The 22,316-nt window shown below is 37.0% G+C and overlaps 1 protein-coding gene across 1 annotated transcript in view; it reads left to right on the forward strand.

Moving 5' to 3' along the window:
• The window catches only part of asic2 (acid-sensing (proton-gated) ion channel 2), a 160,161-nt gene extending 143,620 nt beyond the window's left edge, over nt 1-16,541 (forward strand). The window contains exons 5-10 of the mRNA XM_053514769.1: nt 690-746; nt 6,423-6,576; nt 11,560-11,651; nt 11,772-11,851; nt 13,631-13,699; nt 16,227-16,541. Of these exons, the coding sequence (XP_053370744.1) occupies nt 690-746; nt 6,423-6,576; nt 11,560-11,651; nt 11,772-11,851; nt 13,631-13,699; nt 16,227-16,328 (554 nt within the window). The 3' untranslated portion in view covers nt 16,329-16,541. The remainder of the gene's footprint in view (nt 1-689; nt 747-6,422; nt 6,577-11,559; nt 11,652-11,771; nt 11,852-13,630; nt 13,700-16,226) is intronic.
• The last annotated feature ends 5,775 nt before the right edge of the window (nt 16,542-22,316 follow it).

A 22,316-nucleotide genomic window follows, 5' to 3' on the forward strand; every position in this document is an offset into this window, starting at 1 on the left:
AACTTATATATATTTGTCCTGATCTTTAAAACTCTTTTTAATTTTAATTTTTTGCATGGAAACTAAACTTAACACTTGTTTTTTTTTTTCATGTTCCAATTTGCTGGCAGTACACCTCACTACAAGTACACATTCAAAGCATGAGTTTGCTGGCACTTCTGCTTTCCAACAACCTTGTGACTGAAAGAAACCATACACAAAATATTCTGTAGCAGTTTCTAAGATTTTATTTATTTATTTATTTATTTATTTATGGCATCTTTTGCAAACATTTTTTTTCCCGTAAAACTGTCAGAATGGATATCTCTTTTTCATAAAACCCTCCATACATAGTATGAGCATAACAATATAAAAATACTTTATTGTCATCGTAGTATTACAGGGAAATGTTTATATACATTGGCAATTTACCTTGCAGTCGTCACTAGCTGCTACTATTCAGGATTAGATTCAATACTTAAGAAATGCTGTGTAGTATCTATATTTTATTTTCCAATGGGTGGATAATGGGTGGTTCCTCGAACAAAAAATAGGGGTATACAGTAGGCACTGTGGGGTGTTAATTCAGCACTGGGAAATTTGCTGTGTGTGTGTGCTCGTAAACTGGTACTGATGAACAATGAAGGCTAGAGGACAAAAAACATGAGCTGTAAGTGTAGAGTAAATGAATATTAAATCTCTCTTTATAGGGGACTCTCCGTACTGCACTCCTGAACAGTATAAAGACTGTGCTGAACCTGCACTTGGTAAGTGTGAAACACACACACACATCCGCACACACGCACACTAGTGACTAGTAAAACAGCACTTTAAAATCAAACTCCTCCCTCACACTGCATGAGCAGAGAAAGGAGTCCTGCTCTGAATTTTAATATTGCGATTTACTTATTCATTCTACTCTTTGCAGTATAATAAGCTATTCAAGATCACATGCATCCCTTATCAGAAAATATATAAGTGCACACACACACACACACACACACACACATTCAGAAAGGAGTGAATGCCTTCTAAAATTCATATTATAAAAAATTCCAGGCTCTTCTGGGAGCAAAGAGAATCCACATTATTAGTGTATTTTTCCTAATAAACTGGCAAGAGAGTTATTATATATATATATATATATATATATATATATATATATATATATATATATATATATATATACAGCATTTACCATACATATACTCTTTTGCCACAACAATATACTAATAATGAGGATTCTCTTTGCTTCCAGAAGAGCATTTTTTATAATATGTAAGGCATAAAACCCATATTTGAGATCCTGGTCCATGCTACAGCATCTACTGTACGTGCTGCATCCCTGAATCCATAAAGATACCCCTCTGGTGACAGTCTAGGCATGTGAAATATCTGACCTCTCTAGCCACTGATGTTATTTTTCTGTTTTGTCTTGTTTTTGCTTTGTTCGTTTGCTTGTTCGACAAAAGAATTTTTGGAAGATCATAAATAACGGAACAGACTAACCATATTACAAACACAAGGATTGACTTTAACACTGTTGTCTTTTGCACTCAACAATTTCCTGAGGTCTGGAACCCCTGGACATGACCAAATTCCTCCCTCGAGATGTTTTGCCAGTCCTTTAGTCCTTTACTACAGCTGTCTTCAGCTGCTGCTTGTTTGTGGGTCGTTTTTTAGTTAATAATGACATTCTGTCGTTAGTAATTAAAAAGCATGCTTTTGAGTTGAGACCGGGAGACTGACTTTGCCAAACAAGAATATAATTTTTTTTTTGCTTTGGGTAGCTTTCACTGTATGTTGTATATACACTGTATGTGGGTCATTATTCATCTGAATAATAAAGCAGCGTTCTATCAGTTTTTGCCGCATGTGGTCACATCCGAGAGAAGAGTATAGCCCTGGACACTTCAGAATTTATCCTGCTTCTTTTGTCAGCAATCAGGTCCTCAATAGACACCAGTGAAGTGGATTGGCAGCCACACACGCTTACTGTATGTCAGAACATTGACTTCACCATGTTTGACAAACATGATTCAAATCATGAGCTGTTTATTTTCTTTTTCTTACTTTTTTTTTTTCATTCTGGTAAGTTAATTTTAGTTTCATCAGGTCCAAAAATCTGCCAAAGTCTAACCAGTAGTTTGCACCTTGTTTTTGTATGAAAATATTTTGGCAATACATTTGTGGTGGTGTATAATATATTTCTGTTGGCATTTGGCCCCTGTGCACCACCACAATGGATATATATCTTTGTCATAAATCTTATGGGCCTGGCTGTATATGTATACACACAACCTCTGAACTGCCCTTCAGATACTGTATATTTTGATTTTGTAAATAATACATGCTCTTTATGATTTAATATAATACTATACTTTTTTTTTTTTTCGTTTTTTTGCGTAGCTTTTGTAAAGGTTTAAGTTATTTAAATAAGAGAATGTTTTCTTCTTGTTGTTGTTTCAAAGTAGTATAAGAATAAAAAAAAACATGAGCATCCGTTTCACTTCTGCATGTGCATGTGCTATACCTTAGGGCACAGTGAAAAAGCTTTTTTTTGCATATCCCAGTCAGAAAAATGTATGCTGACCAATTTGCACATGGTCAGCATACAGAGTCAGCCAGGATACAGCACCGCTGGAGCACATAGGGTTATGGGTCTTGGTCAAGGGCTCATCAGTGGCAACTTGGTAGTGCTGGGGCTTGAACTCATGACCCTCAGATCAGTAAAATACAGCCCTAACTGGTTGAGCCATCAGTGCCTATAGCAAGTTGTTAGCTAGAAGGGCTGAGCTCAAATGCTTTAAAGAAAGTTTGCGATTTCCTTTTTTTTTATAGTGCAATAGTGTTTAAAAAACATAATAATAATAATAATAATAATAATAATAATAATAATAATAATAAACAACCTAATTTAAAATTAGCCTCCGGCCTTCAACATGACACAATGTTCGTACTGTAGTACAGTATGTATTATGGTAGAGCCATATACTGTACTGTAGTAAATACTCTAAGTATGTACCATGTTACTGTCAAAAATACTTTTTGTACTATATATCATGGTACAGGCACAATCAGACCACAATAATTCAGTACCTATACCATGGTAATTCTTTTATGTAAAACTGTGTACCAGGTCTTGATTTAGAGTGATTCTGATCTGATCATCTGTTCATTTTAACCTAGATGTGGAAATTTTGTTTGATGTTTAAACATTTGGTGCAATGATATATTGTAGGGTTGTCGTAGTTATTCATCACTGCCCCGGGCTACGCATTAGCTTAATGTGGACCTAATCCTGTAACAAGGTAACACTCCAAACCACAAGGCAAAATCAATAGTGTGAAAAGAACCGAAGGCAAGAAGTGTTGTTGCTGTCTTGACCTTCTCAGGTTCTGGATCAAATGACCGTGTGTGTGTGTGAGAGCGTGAGAGACAGAGACATCTGACAGTGTTAAAACAAAAATGTCAAGAAGAATTGGAAAAGATTGGCGGAGTAATGTGGCAGAGTAAGAACAGAGACGTCAGGCACAATGTGAAGAACTGGCTGATGAAGGCAATTCTAAAACCCTGATTAATTTCCTGTAACAGCATGCCCCCCAAGTGTTCTAGCCTTTCCTTACCATACAAGATATACAGTACTGTAGTTTTCATCTTCTCCATGCCCTGAACAAGGCGATGGTTCGACAACCCTGTCCAGGGTGTACCCCGCCTCATGCCCTAAGTCTCCTGGGATAGGTTCCTGGCCCCCCGCGACCCTGAATACAGGATAAAGTGGTGTAGATGATGATGATCTTCCCTACTTTATCCTACATGAATACATCATTTCCTCTTGTACCCTTCCTGATTGCAGTTCAAGCATAAGGACCAGAGGGAATAAAAGGCCAGTTAGAGAAGAAAAATACAGATGAGAGGTAAAAAGGTAGAAGAAAAAGGTGAGGTAAAGGAGCAATGTGATTTTTAAATGTCACTGAGAAAGGTTAGGTCTTACCTTGAGGTTTTGTGAGATCTCAGCAAATTAGAAACAGAGGTAAGGGTTAGATGTCAGAAAATGGTGTATGCGTCCAGCATGCAGATGATTCATGAACAGAACCTGATAAGAAAAAGTGAAGATGCATTATTTAGGACAAAAGAGAGCATTTTTGGATGAAAAAAAAGATACAGGACTGCTTGTACTGTACAATAAAATTGTTCCCGAAAGCTCAGGGTTTTAACCCAGCTGAAATATTGAACTTTACAAAGTGGCGCTCTGGTACCTTTCATGTTGTACAGCATGCTTCATGGTGAGCGATTTCTAAATGTCAGCTGGGGAATGAAGAAATATATCATTTTTATTTTAACAAATTTCTTTTGGCAGATTTCACTTCACAGCTGTCTCCTTATTTACAGTGGGGAACTCACACATGTTTTGAGAATCTGATGTTTTTCAGACTGGATGTGATTCTAGATCGTATATGTCTCTATTACACGGTCATGGTCAGATCGGATTTCATGCAGGTATTTGCCTCCGCGTATGCGTACGCCATTGCCATCATCAGTCAATATCAGGAGCACAGGGATTTCATAGCAGTGCTACAGTAGCAACACCTGCTAAAACAGCTAAAGCTAAAATTGCAACAACTGTTTAAAATGAATGAGCGATCACACAAATCCCTAATAGGGAAAAAAATGGGAATATATAGTAAAAAATAATGAAATAAATTAAATAATACATTTTAATATATAGGAAACCAGTGCTTATATTTATTAACATATTGCAATATATGAATGGACCATATTGCAATGAAGACAAAAACTATTATATTTTTACTTTATTAAAACATGCATATACTGTATGCCCATAAAGTCCATTTAGTTCAAACTACATTAGCATATAGTATATTGTAAACAAAAATTATATAAATTCAATATAATATGAAGTATATGTTGAATATTAAATTACATACATTAGGATATACATTTTAATATATTTTTTACACATTTTTCAATGTATGAAAAACAGCAATTCTTTTTTATATTTTTAATATGTTTTTTAATATGTTGTTATATTAATGCAATATATTATTCTGTATATTGTGAATATATTTCCGAATATAAATTTCTTTTTTCATTAATTATTAGTCAGTGTTAGTTAGTGTAGCAACAAGGTATATTAACATTATAAAACCTTTTAATTTACCAGTAGATCAGAACACTAAAAGAGGAAAGAGAGGTAGAGAGAGAGAGACCAGTGTCTTGCGGAGACTAGCTGAGGTGACTGTATTTTTCTGCAGAAGATCTGCCTCATCAGTCACATCATACCCTGGGTCTGTGCCATTCAGCACATTTTCTCAAGTAAAACCCATCTGCCTCTCATCTACTGTAACCTTTTGTATTTTTCTCTTTCCCCTCACATCTCATTGACATTTTTCCTCACTGTTTTCTCACTGTCTTATGTCAGTCATGTCAGGTAACAAAGTAGGTTCTCTCTGTCTTGGTGAGGTCACCATATCCTCATGGGTTTTCATACCATCACTATGCCGATATCACAACTCATTCTCTTCTTCCGTATGTTAGACACACATGCATCTGCTTAGATCTAAGCATGTCTGTTAGATACTTCATCACGGGGGTCAGGCCTTAATCCTAATCTGAATCCAGCTAAACCGACCTGTTATTCATCCAAGGAGATTCATCCCCAAGCTTACTGTAGATCTTCCTGGACATCTCACTTTTGGTCAATGCATGCAACATGATGGAAATAATGGACACTCAACTGTCTGTTTCCTCTCACAATTGCTAATCTGACACGCTCATTTCGATTTATCCTTCAAAACATATATGTATATACTGTAGATCTGTCCATTTCTACCCACACAGTCCTCTCAGGTGCTTGTTCAGTCCCAAATCATTTCAAGACTGGATTACTGCAACTCCCTTCTGGCTGGTCTGCCTGTGTGTGCGCTATTCAACATCTGTAACTGATTCCGAACATAACCGCATGACATGCAGTCAATCTTTGTAAAATTCTCCTACACCACTCCATTACTATACTCCATCCATTGGCTTGCTGTAGAGCCTCGTCTACAAAGCCAAAAACCGAAGCAGGACACATTTACCTTAAAGCGCTTTTTACACCACAAACTGCACCACGCTCACGCTCTGATTCTCCTCAACTGGTCTGTCCATCACTCAAGGCTCAAGGAAAGACATGCATCAGGACTCTTTTTTTCTGTTCTGGCACCTACACCAGGTGGTACAATAAACTTCCTCTAGATATCTAAACAGCTGAGTCACTGTCACTTCTTCCTGAAGTGTTTAAATTAGTGCTTTAATTGAATCTTTTTTATGTCTTTGCTTTTCTTACTGTATTATATCCACAACAGATTTTTTTTTTTTTAGACTGATGGTAGTCGATCTGGATCAACACCTGAAAAGTAAATGTAATTGTCTCTCTGCAGCCGCTCTTTCATCGGTGGAAGGCAGCAGCTGTATGTGCAGAAACCCGTGCAACATGACCCGCTACAATAAAGAGCTTTCCATGGTCAAGATCCCCAGCAAGACTTCAGCACGCTACCTGGAGAAGAAGTTCAACAGATCGGAGAAATACATCACGTGAGTGATTTCAAACAGCAATGTTTCACTTTGATCCCACAAGAAGGATCTGAAAACATTGTCAGTTGATGATATGTTTTGTAAAGTAATTGTTTAAATTTCAAAGGGAACTTTTTTAGCCTTGAAAACAAAAAACATGTACAGAATGCATGTCCTTTGATGTCATTTTGTACTCCTAATCAATAAACGCTCTTCTAAATGAGGGTCACATTTAAATCCAAAGTTTATTTTATGCAGGGGAAGTTATGTTTATTTAGAGATGGATTCAAATATTTTTTCTGAGTATGTCATCTAGACAAACAGAGGTTATCTGAATTAGGTTTAACATACACAACCATAAAAAGTATGGCATGCACTGAAAAGCTTACATGACTGTCCGTAAATAGATTTCACTACAACGAAAAAAATGTATAAATAAAACTGCACTAGAGGGTACAGTACAATAGAATTTTTCAATAAAAATAAAATAAAATGCATAGGCTGGAAATTCACATTCTTTACAGAAATAACAAAATAAAAAAGAATTAAAATTGAAATGTGTAAATTATACATGATTTACAGGCTGTACAAAATGAGATTGTAATTTTTAAGGTATAAAAAGTAAGAATATAGAGGTGTGGCCTAAATAATGCCCCATCAATCTCTATAAAGTTCCCACTACATCCTAAAAACATCAAAGAACAAAGTGGGAATGGGGTCAAAATGGAAAACTGGGCATTTTTTTTGCATTCATACTACTTTATAACTTCTGTCAGGTTTTCAACACATCTATAGTCTTGTCAGTAATTTCCCGTCAGGCACATGATGACGCCCTCGACGGGGCTGATGAGATTAAACCGATTTATTGCTATGTCTGATCAGATCCAATCTGGCACTTGTCACATGTTGTTATTGAGTCTGGCATGTTGATATGAACACCACAACACATGCAGTGCTTTTCTTCATGTAAAGAAGTGGTGGTGTGATAAATTGGATCATATCTATACTAAGCAATGATGTTGTGCTGCATGTGTGCCATAAACATGGTAAACACCAAAAAACATAAACTTAGAAACTTAAAATGGTCTTTATAATGTGGCATGGGTCTAGAATGGTCATAATCCTGAGGAGGGAGCAGTTAGAACTCCACTGACATAGCTACAGTGTGGTGACATCCCAACGACGCCATCCAATCTTTCCCATTTGTGCCATTCTTGTAGTGCATCAGGGAAGACTCTAAGAGGTGTTATTTATGTCATTACCTGGTCAATGCAGCACCCTCACCTCAAATAAGGACTACACGCTTAATGGTTTCTATTTCATTCCTGCCAAGTTGTACAAGCTCTACCCTCTTCTCTCAGGAACACAGTGGGAAATTGGTTCAGTGGGATGAGGAAGAAATCAATGTGACCTGAAAAAGCAGATTTGTTTTTGTCAGATGTGCTAATACATTCTGTATACAAGTTTCTCAGTTGATTTACAAATAAAAATTTGCATAAATGGCGTAGCATGCGAAGTAACGAGATGGAAATAATAGAGAAATGAGACTTCTCTGTGTGTACGATTTCTTCTCATCAGGTACAGTGATACATTTAGATGATATGCAGAAGCCCAGAAGAGTGCAAATGAAACTGAAACTATGAAAATTGTTAACACTAATCGTCGTCGCTTTGGAAGGGAGCGGACATGCCATGATCATCTAACGTAACCGTCATAAGTAATTGTTTGGTGTTTTGAGATGAACTCATTACTCAGATTTGAACGGTATCATTTTCTCTTTACTCGACAGAAATGGCCTTTTACATTTTTAATAACTGCTCTTTGGTTGTATTAATTGATACACAGAAATGCTACTTAATTGTGACCCGAAGTGTTGCTTTCAAGCTGCAATTCCAGGTGCTAAATGAACCTATTTGCATAAACAGCACTCTGTATTCAAACTTTCAAATACAACAACACCAAGACATCGCACATCCATCTCACAGCAAACATGCGAAACAGATATTGCATGCTGTTTTGGTGGGTGATTTTTTTTTCCTCTCCAATTTAGCAAAACAGATTCTAAAACAAGGCTACAGTATTCCTTCTCTTTCACATGTATGAGCATGAACAGACGAGACGATTATGATTGGCTGGTGTCGCTGTGGTTAACATTGGAGTGTGGGTACTTGCTCAAGCTTTGCCAGAATATTGAAGACTTTTAAGTTGTACCTTTTGGGAGGCATCAAAGGAGACTATTTTCTGCTTTTATCTTCTCCAACTTACATGTTCAGATTTCTACAACTAACAGGTTGGCACATATATTATGTGTTTTTTCAGTTATTACTTTATTAAATGCAATACTAAAAAACAGGATTTTGACTCAGACCTAATATGTTTTTTAATAAAACATTGTAAAGAAATATCTGTTGAATGAAGATTTCAATAAACACCATTTAAAAGGGTTGATTCGTTTTTTTTTTTTCACCTATTTTTTTTTTATTCAATTCCCAAGAAGAAGAAGAAAAAGAAGATGCATTATATGATTTGATAGCTTGTGAAATAAAACAAGGTGTTAGACCCGTTCGACTTCCTCATCACTGACCAGTGGGTTTGACATAAACATAATGAAGTTACGCTCACGCTTCTAGAGTGCTCTGGCATTTTGTTTTTTTTTCCAGTTACATTCAGATGACAGCCTGGACATATCTCATACAGTCTTGTCATTTTTTTCGGACCTGGGCCATGTCCCTATCCATGTTCTTATAATAACAACAAGGTCTATGATGGGATTTTAGTGCGATTTGTCTGGACATGAAAGTCTGATATGATTAGAGGTCTGTTATTAGTTTATTTTTTTTTACATTGGTAAAAGCGCTATATAAATAGCATTGAATTGTATTTAACATTAAATAAGAGTCATGTGTTTTTGTCTATGAATATTCCTACTTGTAATAATTAAATTACCCTCTCTCATTCACCTACTTTCTATACAGCTTATCCTGTACAGAGTCACGGGAGGCCTGGAGCCGATCCCGTGGAACCCGAGGCACTAGACATGGCACACCTATCACAGGGCACCCATGCATGCAAACACACACATGCTCACTCACTCACACACTACAAGCAATTTGGAAATACTAATTAGCCTATTCTATTTGAACTGTGGGAGGCAACTGGCGTACTCTGAGGAAACCCACAAAAAAAAACAAGCACACTCACAAACCTGATGTGAAAATCAAACCCTTGACCCTGCAGGCACAACACCACTGTGATAACTACTACACCACAGTGCCACCCTTTCATCTGTTTATTTGACTCAAATTTTTTAGAGTTTTTTTTTACATGACTGTCTTTGTGAAAAATAGGACAAACACAAATGCGCAATCATCAAGGAATTCTGCTAATTCTGCAGAATAAAGTTTTTCATGCAATGCAGTTACATTATTAAAAACAGAGATCCCAATATGAGCGTCCCAGAAAGTTACAAATATTGATAGTACTGGTGAAATAAACTGTCAGAGAGAGACTGCACTTGTGAAGACAAATTTATTTTAGTATCTTTGGATTGAAAAGATTGACACACATACCAGTATATTGTGTGGTGTACAGCTACAGGATTACATCACATTAATTAAAAAGAGTCGTACAATAGCTTTTAATCTACATTGGAGGTAATGGAAGACAGCCCTTTAAAGCTCAATTCCTGCTATGGAGGTCATTTTTTTTTAAACAGAATTTTTTGTCTGTCTGTTTGTCCGTTTGTTTGTGCACGCATCACGTAAAAACTCCTAAATTAATTTTAATGGGCTTTGTGCATGTGTATTTGGCTAAGCTTAAGGTAACATATAGGCTTTGTTTCATCGCAATCGGCCGGCGGTAAGAGAAGATATGCTACTGTAGTTATAATTATAACGAAAAATGCTCGTATATCATAAATAAATCTACCATGAAAAATTTATTACTTTACCTCAATGTTTAACAGATGGTGCTGTACATTTTTTAAAATTGAAATCTACTGAGGTCCGTGCATTTCACGGTAGCACGTAAAAATTTTTGTTTATTCCAAAATTCAACAGATGCCATTGTACATTTTTTAAAATGCATTCATGGGTTTACAATTAAGTTCCACATGGATGACGTTGCGGGCTCACATCTAAAAAGTATAAATATATAGTTGTTGATGTTTCAGCTGCTCCCGGCAAGGGGTCACCTGCTGTTCCTGATGCAACCCTGCCATTTTATTTGGCTTTGGACTAGCGGCTGGGGTTTGAACCCAGGCCTTCCACATGGCAGGCGGAACACCTACCACTGAGCCACCAGTGCCATATATAACCTAAAATTACCTGGATATCTATGGATAACAGAACTGTATATTGCCACATCAATATGCAAATATAGTAGTAAAACAGAAAAGCATTCAAGCATTTACCATGTCAGCCGAAGATGTTGCCGCCGTCACTCATGACTGTGCTCTTGGGAGCAGGGGTGGCATTCCTGCACTCCAAATCAATCATAGCAACACTAATCACTCATGGGCATCTGTGAGCCCATGCACAAGAAGCGGTGCTTTCCTCCGAGTGCTTTCCACACCCTAACAGTATGTGAGCAGCATTTTAAAAAGAAGCTGGAGTCATATGAGGGAGCACGTACTGTACTAGCCCTCCCTGGTTGACAGCTGTCCGGTGATAGAGAAGGGGTGGGAATTGGCTATGAGTAAATTAGTAAAGAACAAACAACAAGCATTATAGCGAGCCTAACAAAGAGACACCTCGAAACATTTTTTGACCCTGCAGGGAGGGTCAGCTGGTATACAAGCTGGTATGCTTGCATGCATAATGGTTTGCCAACTAAACTGTGAAAAACAATAGCATTTGAAATAGTTAATTCATGGTTTTTTAATTGATTTTAGGGAAGAAGGTCACAATTGACAAATTACAAATTTGTGTTCATCATGGCATAACATGCCTTCATGATGCATGAACATGCTTTTCAGTAAATCCTCTGTTTTCTTTCTCCTCACAGGGACAACATCCTTGTTTTGGATGTCTTCTTTGAGGCTCTAAATTATGAAACCATTGAGCAGAAGAAAGCATATGAAGTGGCTGGACTGCTAGGTACAATATGCAATCATGACCAGAATGACACACTCCTCCACCTGTCTAACACTCCTCAGGCTTCTACTTTGTTTTGACTTTATTCACCCTGACTTTGTCTCCTTGTTTGCTTCTTTGTAGGAGACATCGGCGGTCAGATGGGGCTGTTCATCGGCGCAAGCATATTGACAATCCTCGAGTTGTTTGACTATGCCTATGAGGTCTGTCTGTTTTCTCTTTCCACTCTTTGCTATAAAGAAATTCACTAGTTTTCACTGACACAATGCAGATAAATAATCACATGACACAGTAACTAATCTCGGTAAGGATTAATGGCCTAAATACCTAATATTCTGCAATATTGTAGACGCTGCTATACACAGTTACCAATAACAGTGGCACGGGTCATAGTGGTTATTAATGTGGCCTTACACCTCCAGGATTGGGGTTGAATTCCCACCCTGGAGATTGCATGTTCTCCCCATGCATGGTGGTCAGTCCATCACAGTGATGGACTGACATCCTGTCCAGGGTGTACCACACCCAGTGCCCCCAATCTCTCACCAGGCCTGGTGGGTTTAGTTCTTTAGCAGATTTAGGTGCACTAACTCATACAGAACAAAACCTGTCCAACAGGTATCCTCCCCCTCAATAAGGGGGCAATGAAAGCTCAGCTAGATACGATCATGGGTTTCTGATCAAGGTTTGTAGTTCAAGCCCCAACCCCATCAAGGTGCCACTGTCGGGCCCTTGAGCAAGGCCCTTAAGCCTGTATGGGCACTGTATCATGACGGCTGGGATATGTGAAGTAAAGACGTTCGTTTCCTGTGCTGTAATGTCTATGTGACAAATAAAGGCTTTATCTTCTTCTTAAACAAGGGAACCAGTAAAAAAAATAATTTTTTTAACACACCTAGAGCTTTCTTCAAGGAAAACACTGAGCTTGTTTAGTAAACCGCTACCATATTTTCCTTAAACATAGTACCAATGAAGTAAATGTCCTTAAAACAGTCTAAATAAAAACGTAGCACTCTGACTGCAGGGTCGAGGATTTGATTTCTACCTCGAATCTGTGTGCATGTTTTCATCATGCGTGATTGGTTTCCTCCAGTTTCCTTCCCCAGTCCAAAGACTTTCAGATTCCGCCAATTGGCATTCCCAAATCGCACACCCCGCCTTGTGCCCAAAGTCTCTTGTGATTAGCTTTGTATCGATTATCCTAATTTAATGACTGTTATGGAAGACTGAACACTAGCAATCTGTTCCACTGGAGTGGCTGGTTATTGCTGCAACTAAAATCCATGCATAATTAATATGTAACTGAAATATGATAATGTAAAATTAAACAGCATTTAGAGGAGCTTATTAGATGGGATATTATTGCAGCATACATGTAACACCACACCTTTTTAGTGCATTACTTCAATCTAATTTTTCTAATTTTTACTTTTTTTTTTTTAAATACATTTTCCAGCTGACAATCAGAAAGATGCCGATAAAAAAATGAATAAAATCACTATCATCCTTTGCAATGTTGGCAACAAAGATCCCCATTGTTTGCACAGGCTCAGCTCAAACATGAGCACACTAGACATGATCTGACAAGTGTGATTAATTCCTTCTCCACCTTATCGATGTGAAAGACTAAAGCATTGTCTGAACCATCTGATAAGATTACATGATCTCTCCCTGTTGAAAATCAATCAATCAGTGAAGCAGTTGAGCACGCAGGGTGCACATGCAATGGGAACACACGTCCCTGTTAACGTAATAGCAAGAACCGCGGTTGTAGTCAAGGTCCCATTTAACAGCACAAGGATGATTAAAAAGATCAGCACACCATTTGCTTTGATGTCTCCTAATCCAAGATGAGCACGCGTAGGCACGCTTCTACGGGTTTAAACGCTTGCTCTGAAGCCTGATCAAACTGTTTGACTGATGCTGAGTCAGCATGAACGGTGTGTTTTCAGTGTGGTAAAAGTGTGTGTGTCCACTCGCAGGTGGTGAAGGACAGAATCCTGGACCTATTGAGTCGAGGCGAGGAGGAAGAGAGTCGTGGGGAAGACGTGGTAATGTAGATGTGCTTTATGTAATAAGGGCAGATTTATGTGTTGTTCTTCTTTATCTACCATTTCTATTTTATGATCGTATCACATGTTTTTGTGAAACATTTGTAACAGATGAGGCTCAGAATGATGGTAGCTGAACACATTTATCAGATTTGCTATTTTGGTCAAACTACATTATAAAATGTGATTTAAAGATTATTTAGCAGGCAGCTGCTGTGGGTTTTCTTCCAAAAAAAAAAGCATGATTTGAAGACATAATGCCATAAATCAAGTGTAGAGCAAGAGTAAGATTTTGGAAGATTAAAGGAGATAGAAAAATTGGGTAATTGTTGAATGACCCCTTTTTAGACCTGGAATTGACACCAAACTGCACCAGGGTTGTGAGTTCAATTCCCAGAATCAATAATATTTGGCACCTGATTAAGTCCCTTCCTCGTTAAAAGTATGTTGAATAAAATTGGCAGAAACATCAATAAATTAAATTCTAAATAAATATTAAGTTAATATATCAAGCGCAGTTATAAGGAACTCCATGGCATTGCCTTCAGCAGGGATGTCTCAGCCACAAACAGGTTCATATTATGAATTTGTTTGACTGAAGTACTCTGGAAATATGCATAAATCATTCACAACACTAACACCACCACTAGATGAATTAAACAACATGGATTTTTAATTACAGTGCACTGCAAAAGTATTTATACCCTATGCACTTTTTTTTTGTTTGTTTTTTTACATTTGTTCACGTTACAACCACCAAATGTAGAAGTTGGTGGTACATTGGTGGTAGGTTTTCAAAATATTTCACAAATAAATATCTAAAAAGTTTGGTGTGCATTTGTATTTAACCCCCCGAATCGATACTTTGTAGAACCACTTTTAGCTGCAATTATTGCTGCAAGTCTTCAGAGGTATGTCTCTACCAGCTTTGCACATCTGGAGCATAAAATTTTTGCCCATTCTTTGTTTCAAAATAGCTCAAACTCAGTCAGATTGGATGGGATGCATACTGTAGGTAAACAGCAACTTTCACATCTTGCCACAGATTCTCAATTCAATTTAGGTCTGAAACTCTAGGACTTTCTAACACATGAGTATAATATGAACCTCCATTCCATTGTATCTCTGTAGGTTTAGGGTCATTGTCCTGCTGGAAGGTGAAGTCTTTTGCAGAACTTGCAGAACAAACTACTGGTTTTCTACTAAGATTGCCGTGTTTTTGGCTCCATCTATCTTTCCATCAAATCTACCCAGCAAAAATTTTCAGATTTTTATTTGTAAATAATTTGGAAAGCCATTTACCTTCCACCTTTTATTTGCCAATTATATGCCACTTTGTGTAAATCTACATAAAATCCCATTAAAATACATGTAATGTTTGTGGTTGTAACATGCCAAATGTGAAAAATATGAATACTTTGCAGTGTATTCACCAGTAAAGAGGTGACAGGATCACGGGCACCCGAAGCGCATCTCTGCCTGCGGCGATCAAAGGCTAGCCAGTCTGGTCTGATCCCACAGAAAAGCCAATGCAGCACAAATTGCTGAAAAAAGTAATACTAGCTATGATAGAAAGGTATAAAAACACCCAGTACATCACAGCCTGCTGTATATGGGGCTTAGCAAGCGAAAAGTACAAGATTGGAAATCCGGCCTCCAAATTATCCAGATCTCCATCTGATCAAGCATCTATGGAATGCTCTGGACAAATAAGTCTCATCCATGGAGGCCACACCCCACAACCCATAGCACTACAAGGATCTACTGTGAACATCCCAGTGACAGAGGTTGGCATTTCAAGAGGTTTTGTGAAGCCATGCCCTAGAGACCAGAGCTGTCCAAATGGCACGAGGGGAACCTACTCAATTATGGGCTTAATGTTTTGGGTTTTAATGTTATGCCTGAGCAGTGTACTTCAAACAGGAAGAATGTATATTTTAGTAGATTTAGTATTTCATGGCTTTATATGAAAGAATTTAATAATTTTAACCGCTGTTTATAATGATAATTTTATATAAATCATGCAAATATTCAACTACTCATTCTTGATATAATCACACTAACAAGACTCTCAGACAAACTCAGGAAGAGATAGAAAATCGACAATAAGCAAAGTCAATGTAAAAAACAAGCAAAAAGAAAATGGTTCATTACTAATAAAAAAAGAACAATAAATGCATTTATAGAAAACGTAGTTGGCGTATATGGCTTTTTCAGAGCATTAAGACAATAGATTGGAAAGTGAGTGTTAACATTATTCTTCCTATTAAATTTCAAATATTTAAAAAAGAAGTAAAAAAAAAAATAAGGGTCCCGTCCCCCACTTTACTTGATGATTTTTATATATTCTATTAAGATGCTCTTAAGCCATTTAATCTTTTCAAAGACGTATCTGAAAGCCACTCAGGTTCTCGTGTATTTAAAGACGTTTGAAGATGCCGAGCTGTTGAGAGCTTCTTAGAAAACAGATTTGTTTTAATCAGTGCATGCATTTAAGCACTAATGTGTGTATTTCATGCTTTCTCAGAGTACGTGTGATCCGGTAGTGAATCATTCGGAGACGATCAGCCACACAGTCAGTGTTCCTTTACAGACCACTTTGGGTACGCTGGAGGAGATCGCCTGCTGAGTGCACTTCCCCTCCGGAGCAGCAGGAGGAGACACCAAATCCTCTTCATCTCCCCTGCTGCTGAGAACGCAGTCTGGGGAAGAGACACAAAATAAAACAGGGGAAAGGAAAAATGATGCATTCAGTGATTCATCATTCTGTACAAACCCAAAAGAAGAAACAATGATGGCAGCTCTGCCAGGCAGGCCAAGTCTACTGAAATCTCTCTCTCTCTCTCTCTCTCTCTCTCTCTTTCTCATACACACACACACACACACACACACACACACAGATTCTCTTCTTCAAAGTTTAAACTAATGGACAAGAAGTGAGACACTTTAACTTTAGACTGTGAACTGGCACAGGACATGAGTGTATAAATGCATCGTATTTCTGCTCGGCTGCCATTTTAAAGTCTACTGCCAAAACCCAGAGAACAGCAACCACAGAAGGACAAGGACCTTTGCATGTGTCAGGTTTTCTGGCTGAACTGCATTTCTCTCTCGTTTGTCTCTCACTGAGAGCGTCATTCCCGCTTTTGTCGTGTGTCTTTGCATCTGGTTACGTCCCATTAGGGCTCTGTCCCAAACCCACAGTGGCATCTTTCCTTTTCTGCTTTCACGCACTCCTACCTGAGCTGAGTTCCGTTTGCTGTAACAGAAAGCGTTATGAAGCTGACGGACATTGTTTCTGTCGTAACCTTGTCATGTGACTGGTCAATAAATTGGTTTCCACCAGCCTATACTTTCCCTGCTAGCGAGAACAAAAAAGGAAAACTAAAAAAGGTGTTGTTTAACTAATTCAGAATAAGCCATCTTTTTTTTTTTGTTTTTCTTTCCTTAAAATAGTTTTTTATTGTATTTCCAAAATGAAGATTTTAGTTTTCACCCAGAGCCCATTTTCACATCTCTAACATGCACATCATTAAAATCTGACCTTTATTTGGATCTTCTTAATTTCTGCACATTTTCAACCCTGACATTAAAGAAGACAGGTGCTGTAAGGAATTGTGAAAAGGGGTCATTGCCACATATCGTATACAATCTGTTTAAACCTCACATTCAACCATTTACACTCACAAGAAGTGATTGTTTGTAGCCTGCCTTTAAATGAACCCTAGTGCAGTTTAAACCCTGGGCATCGCTGATTCAAGCCAAGTGCAGAATTTAAGCAAAGCAACCAGTAAGCAGAGGACAGTGCAATTGTTTGCTTTTATATTAGTTTAGATTTCAACTCCAGTCTGCTTTCAGTTATAAAGAGAAATTATACAGCGGTGCACAAGTGCAAAACCAAACCAGAAATGCAACAGCAAATCAGAAAACATAAAACTGCACATTCAAAAACATGACAACAAAAACCGTACAGCAAGCATACTGTAAAGATACAGTGGTACCTTGGCATGCCAATTTAATCCATTCCGGAGGCGAGTTCTTAAGGTGAACATTTCATATTGCCAAATGCACTTTTTATAGAAATACTGTAAATTCAGATAATCCGTTCCAGCCACCCAAAAATATAACCAATATTACCAGTTTCCAACACTATACTCATACTTGTGTATACAAACAATCGAAACATTTAGAAAAGACATGTAAATGAATTTAAATAAATATAAAATAAAGAGACACTTATGATTCCTCTTGGAACCGACTCCTTAAAAAAGAAACTTAATTTGTCTAGTCTGAAAGAAATTCTAGCATTCTTGGGACCCATGGTGCTGTGTCTTCACTAAATCTTGCTTTACTTGGTTTCCACTTACAAAAACAAGTTTTTTTTCTCATTATATAAATTATGAATGATAACAAATTCAAGTCTATTAACCCTAGACTAATTTCCCCATTTAAAGCCTGAAATAGTCTTATTCTTTTATTAAATGGTTTTGCTTCTTCTTAGAAATCAATGCCTATTATAGTCCAAATTCAAGCCTGGAATGAATAAAAATATCTAGAAAGGCTTAATCATCTTAAATTTGTTCAAAGAATTTTAACAAAGAAAAATCATTGGATTCAACTAAGTTCAAGATATTTTACCTGCAAAGACCATGTGAGCTTACGTATTAAGAATTCTATCCCACCATTCTGTCTCGTTATCTGTTTATAGTTTTCACCTTTCAGTATACCAAATAGAGTATATGCATGTTATCAAAAAATTTCCTTTATTCTAGTATTTTTTCTAAATGTGAACATGCTCCAGGTCTCAGGTTTTTTTTTTTCCCGTCACCAAGACTGACACACAGTGCAGCTAATCAGGATCAAGCATGTGATGTTTAATAAAACCCATCCATCTTCTGGTCTGGATTAATGTTCAGCTGTTTCTGGATTTCTGTTGCGTTTCAGTCTGGTCAAATTTTCCCTAATACCCGATTCAAAATAGACAAATAATGATGCCTCATTCAGATACAAATACATCAGATGTACCTCAAATTATATATATTAAAAAAAAAAAATTAGTCTTATGATATATATACACAGAAAAGCCATAACATTAATGCCACCAATACCAGGTGAATTAAATAACATCGATCATCATTAACGACACACCAGAAAAACTGGTGACAGGTTCCTGGGCGCCCAACGCTCACCCATGCCCGCGGGGACAAAATGCCAGCCTGTCCAGTCTAATCCGACAGAAAAGCAAATGCAGCACAAACCACCAAAAAAAAAAAGTCAATGCATGGCAAAGGTATGATAGAAAGGCACCAAAGTGTACCACTGCCGTGCATGGGGCCCAGTAGAAAAAGAGCTCAAGGCTGCTGACCCAGCCTCCAAACCGCCTGATCTCAATCTGAAAGAGCACCTATGGTATGCTTATGGACAAACAAGTCCGATCCACCGAGGCCCCATCCCACAGCCAACAGCACCTGAAGGAACTGCTGCCAACAACCTGGTGTCAAACTCAACAGTACACACCCAGAGGCCCTACAAAGCCACGCCTTAATGGCCAGAGCCACCCTGGTGAAACAAGGGAAACCCAAAACCTAGGTGATTTTTTTAAGTTAATGGTTTTAATGTTATGGCTGATCTGTTAATATATAAATAAACTATTCTGTGATCTCATTTCCAAATGATATTGTCATCTTGTATCTGGATAATTTACTGCTTATTTCTTGACTAAACATATTTTTTTTATTAATATTTTGAAATTTTAAAAACTTGTGTCTAACTTTGATGGATATTGTAGGGAAATCATTCATGTTGTGGGTGGTATTGGCCCTCTTCAGCATGCTACCATCTTGCTGATTATTTTCTATAACCGTGTTTTATTGCTCTTGTACTACAATTGAGCAACAATTATAATGATATTTTTTTATAGTTCCATTTAATGTTGCAGAACCTCAACACAACAAGCTTGATGCCATTATCCCTTATATTATAGTTGGTATACGTTAATAACAGATTTCTTTTTAAATTTCTTGTTTATATCAGTTACTCTGACAGCAGTTTCCAGCTGGGAGACAAATCACAGGTTTATATGGACATGTCAGTGTGGTATAACAGTCAGGCTCATACGGAAATAATTGTTTAACGCTACTATAGCATAAGTGATATCAGGAGTTTACTCGACTTCAAAGTTGCTCTTTAACATTAAATATAACTATAAATGGAGCAAAATTATGATCATTCTTTAATTGGCTACATGTTGTGATAGAGGAGAAATAAAACTTACTGTCATTGGCATCACATACTGTAACATTTCTACAAATTTTAATGCTATTTTACATATTTTTGTGCTATTAGAATGTAGCCTTTAAAACTACAGTAGATGCCCTACAGAAATCCAGCCCGCCTTACGACTACAGAAGAAGAGGCTTATAAGCTTTAAAAATAACATTTGTATTTGTGCTCGATGTTAAAGTGATTACTCATCCAACCAGTTTGTTCATCTTTCTGCAACTGTTTACGAGATTTAATTTGCCATGTCATTATGGCTTGACGAGCTGTGCGTCCTGACACAGTCATGCTAGCTTATTACTGCATCAAAGTTGTGTGGATCATTAAACATGAACTGGTTTAATTAGGAGCTCGTCTAATAAACCCAGACGCTGACACAACATTCGTCTCAAACAGTGAACAAAGTGTTTACTGATTGTCACATTTTTGGAGTTGCACTTTTATTGGATCTCATTTAAACATACCAGGATCACAGCAACGTACTGTACTGTGCGAAAGCCTTAGGCACCCTGTGTGTTTTAGAACAAACTTTGAAATATATCAGAGTTTTTTTTTTTTTTTTATAATTTTTTATTTTTATTTTGTGACTTTGTTATTAAGTCAGTAAAACATGTTTGATATTAAAGCAACAGTATTCCACCACAAAATAAAAAAGTTATAGAAAATTATTGGTATACCAATAAAAAACACACACACACACACACACACACACACACACACACACAAAAGTTGCTGGGTTTTGCATGCAAAAAAAAAACAAAAAACAGGTGCAACAGTCAATGTCCTCAGAAGAACTGTGGGATGTTCGAAAAAAAAAAAAAAAGACATTTATAATTTCCTTATAAAATTGCACAAATTGTACCTGGCATAGTCCTCAAAGTCTTATCACACCAAATACTGACTTCGTTTCAATAATTACTGTTTATTGAGATTTATAGGGGAGTTTTTGCTTGTTTTTTTTGGAAGGCATCCTTGCTTGACATTTATTCACATGTGCTTCACAAGACTTTTTTTTTGCTTTTTTTTTGCTTTTCAGCAGACTAGTACGCCACATTTGGTTGTGATTTCCATTACTGTGTCTCACCATATTTTCTGACTCGATACCTTTCTCAACCTTTTCGTACCAAGAGTACCAAATAAAGATGTGGGAGGAGCTAGAAATGGTGCAGACCACTGATTGGCCAAAATCAGCTGTCACAAAATTGTCACTCCATTCTATTCCACCTGCTTATAATAGTTTATCTATTAGATATTACAGCACAACTATGTTCAGATGTTGTTTCTTTATTAGTATAATAGTTTAATAGATTATTGAAAAACAAATTGACAGTTCTTTTTTTTATTTTTCCTTTCTTTTATGGGATTATGGTAAATAATCCTTAAAGGGATAGTTTAGATTTTATTTTATTTTTTTAAAAAGCATAGCACCCAAAGGAAACTCATCAAGCACGTGGAGAACATGCAGCAATGCATTCTAAAGTTCAGCTGAGACTATATTAAAACTCATTAAAACTAACTTAACTCAGTTAGTACAAATTTAACTAATTTTTTAATGGTAATAGCTATATGGCTCGTTTCAGTAAGTTAAATTTGTATTACATACCCTGTATATTGTGTGGAATTATTGGCAGGAAAACTTTTTCACATTACATATAAAAATTTTGGCTTGGTTTACAAAATTTCTTCTTTATCATTTGTGGAATGTTCCAAAAGTTGCACCTAGGGGCAAATGCACCAGTGTTCGAATCAAAATAGGCAAAACACTATATACAGTACCAGTCAAAAGTCTGAACACACCTTACAATTACACATTTGACAGATGCCCTTATCCAGAGCGATGTACATTTTTATCTTATTATACTGTACTGTACATCTACAGTAAGCAGTTGAGGGTTAAGGGCCTTCCTCAAGGGCCCACTGAACTACTCCTGACCACCGTCTACTGTATTTCAATGTTTTATTGGTTGTTTTATGATTTATTTATTTGCACTCTAGAACAATACTAAAAATGTCTAAACTATAAAATTACACATGTGTAATTATGTAATTATGTAACAACAACAATAACAGTCAGTTGTTCTGTAATAAAGGTCAGTTTTTCTGGAACCATTCTGGCAAGAATAGTATTGTGTGTCAAGTGCATTTGCAAAACCCATCAAGCACCATGATGAAACTGGCTCTCATGAGGACTATCCCAGAAAAGCAAGACTAAAGCTTACCTCATATAGATTTGGAGTTACTGTACCAGCCACCAAAATCACCAATTAACAACCAGCACCTCAGATTAGAGCAGTTATGAAGGCTTTGCAGAGCATAAGTAGCAGACACATCTCAATAT

The sequence above is a fragment of the Clarias gariepinus genome, chromosome 16, assembly GCF_024256425.1.
Source record: "Clarias gariepinus isolate MV-2021 ecotype Netherlands chromosome 16, CGAR_prim_01v2, whole genome shotgun sequence".
Lineage (NCBI taxonomy): Eukaryota > Metazoa > Chordata > Actinopteri > Siluriformes > Clariidae > Clarias > Clarias gariepinus.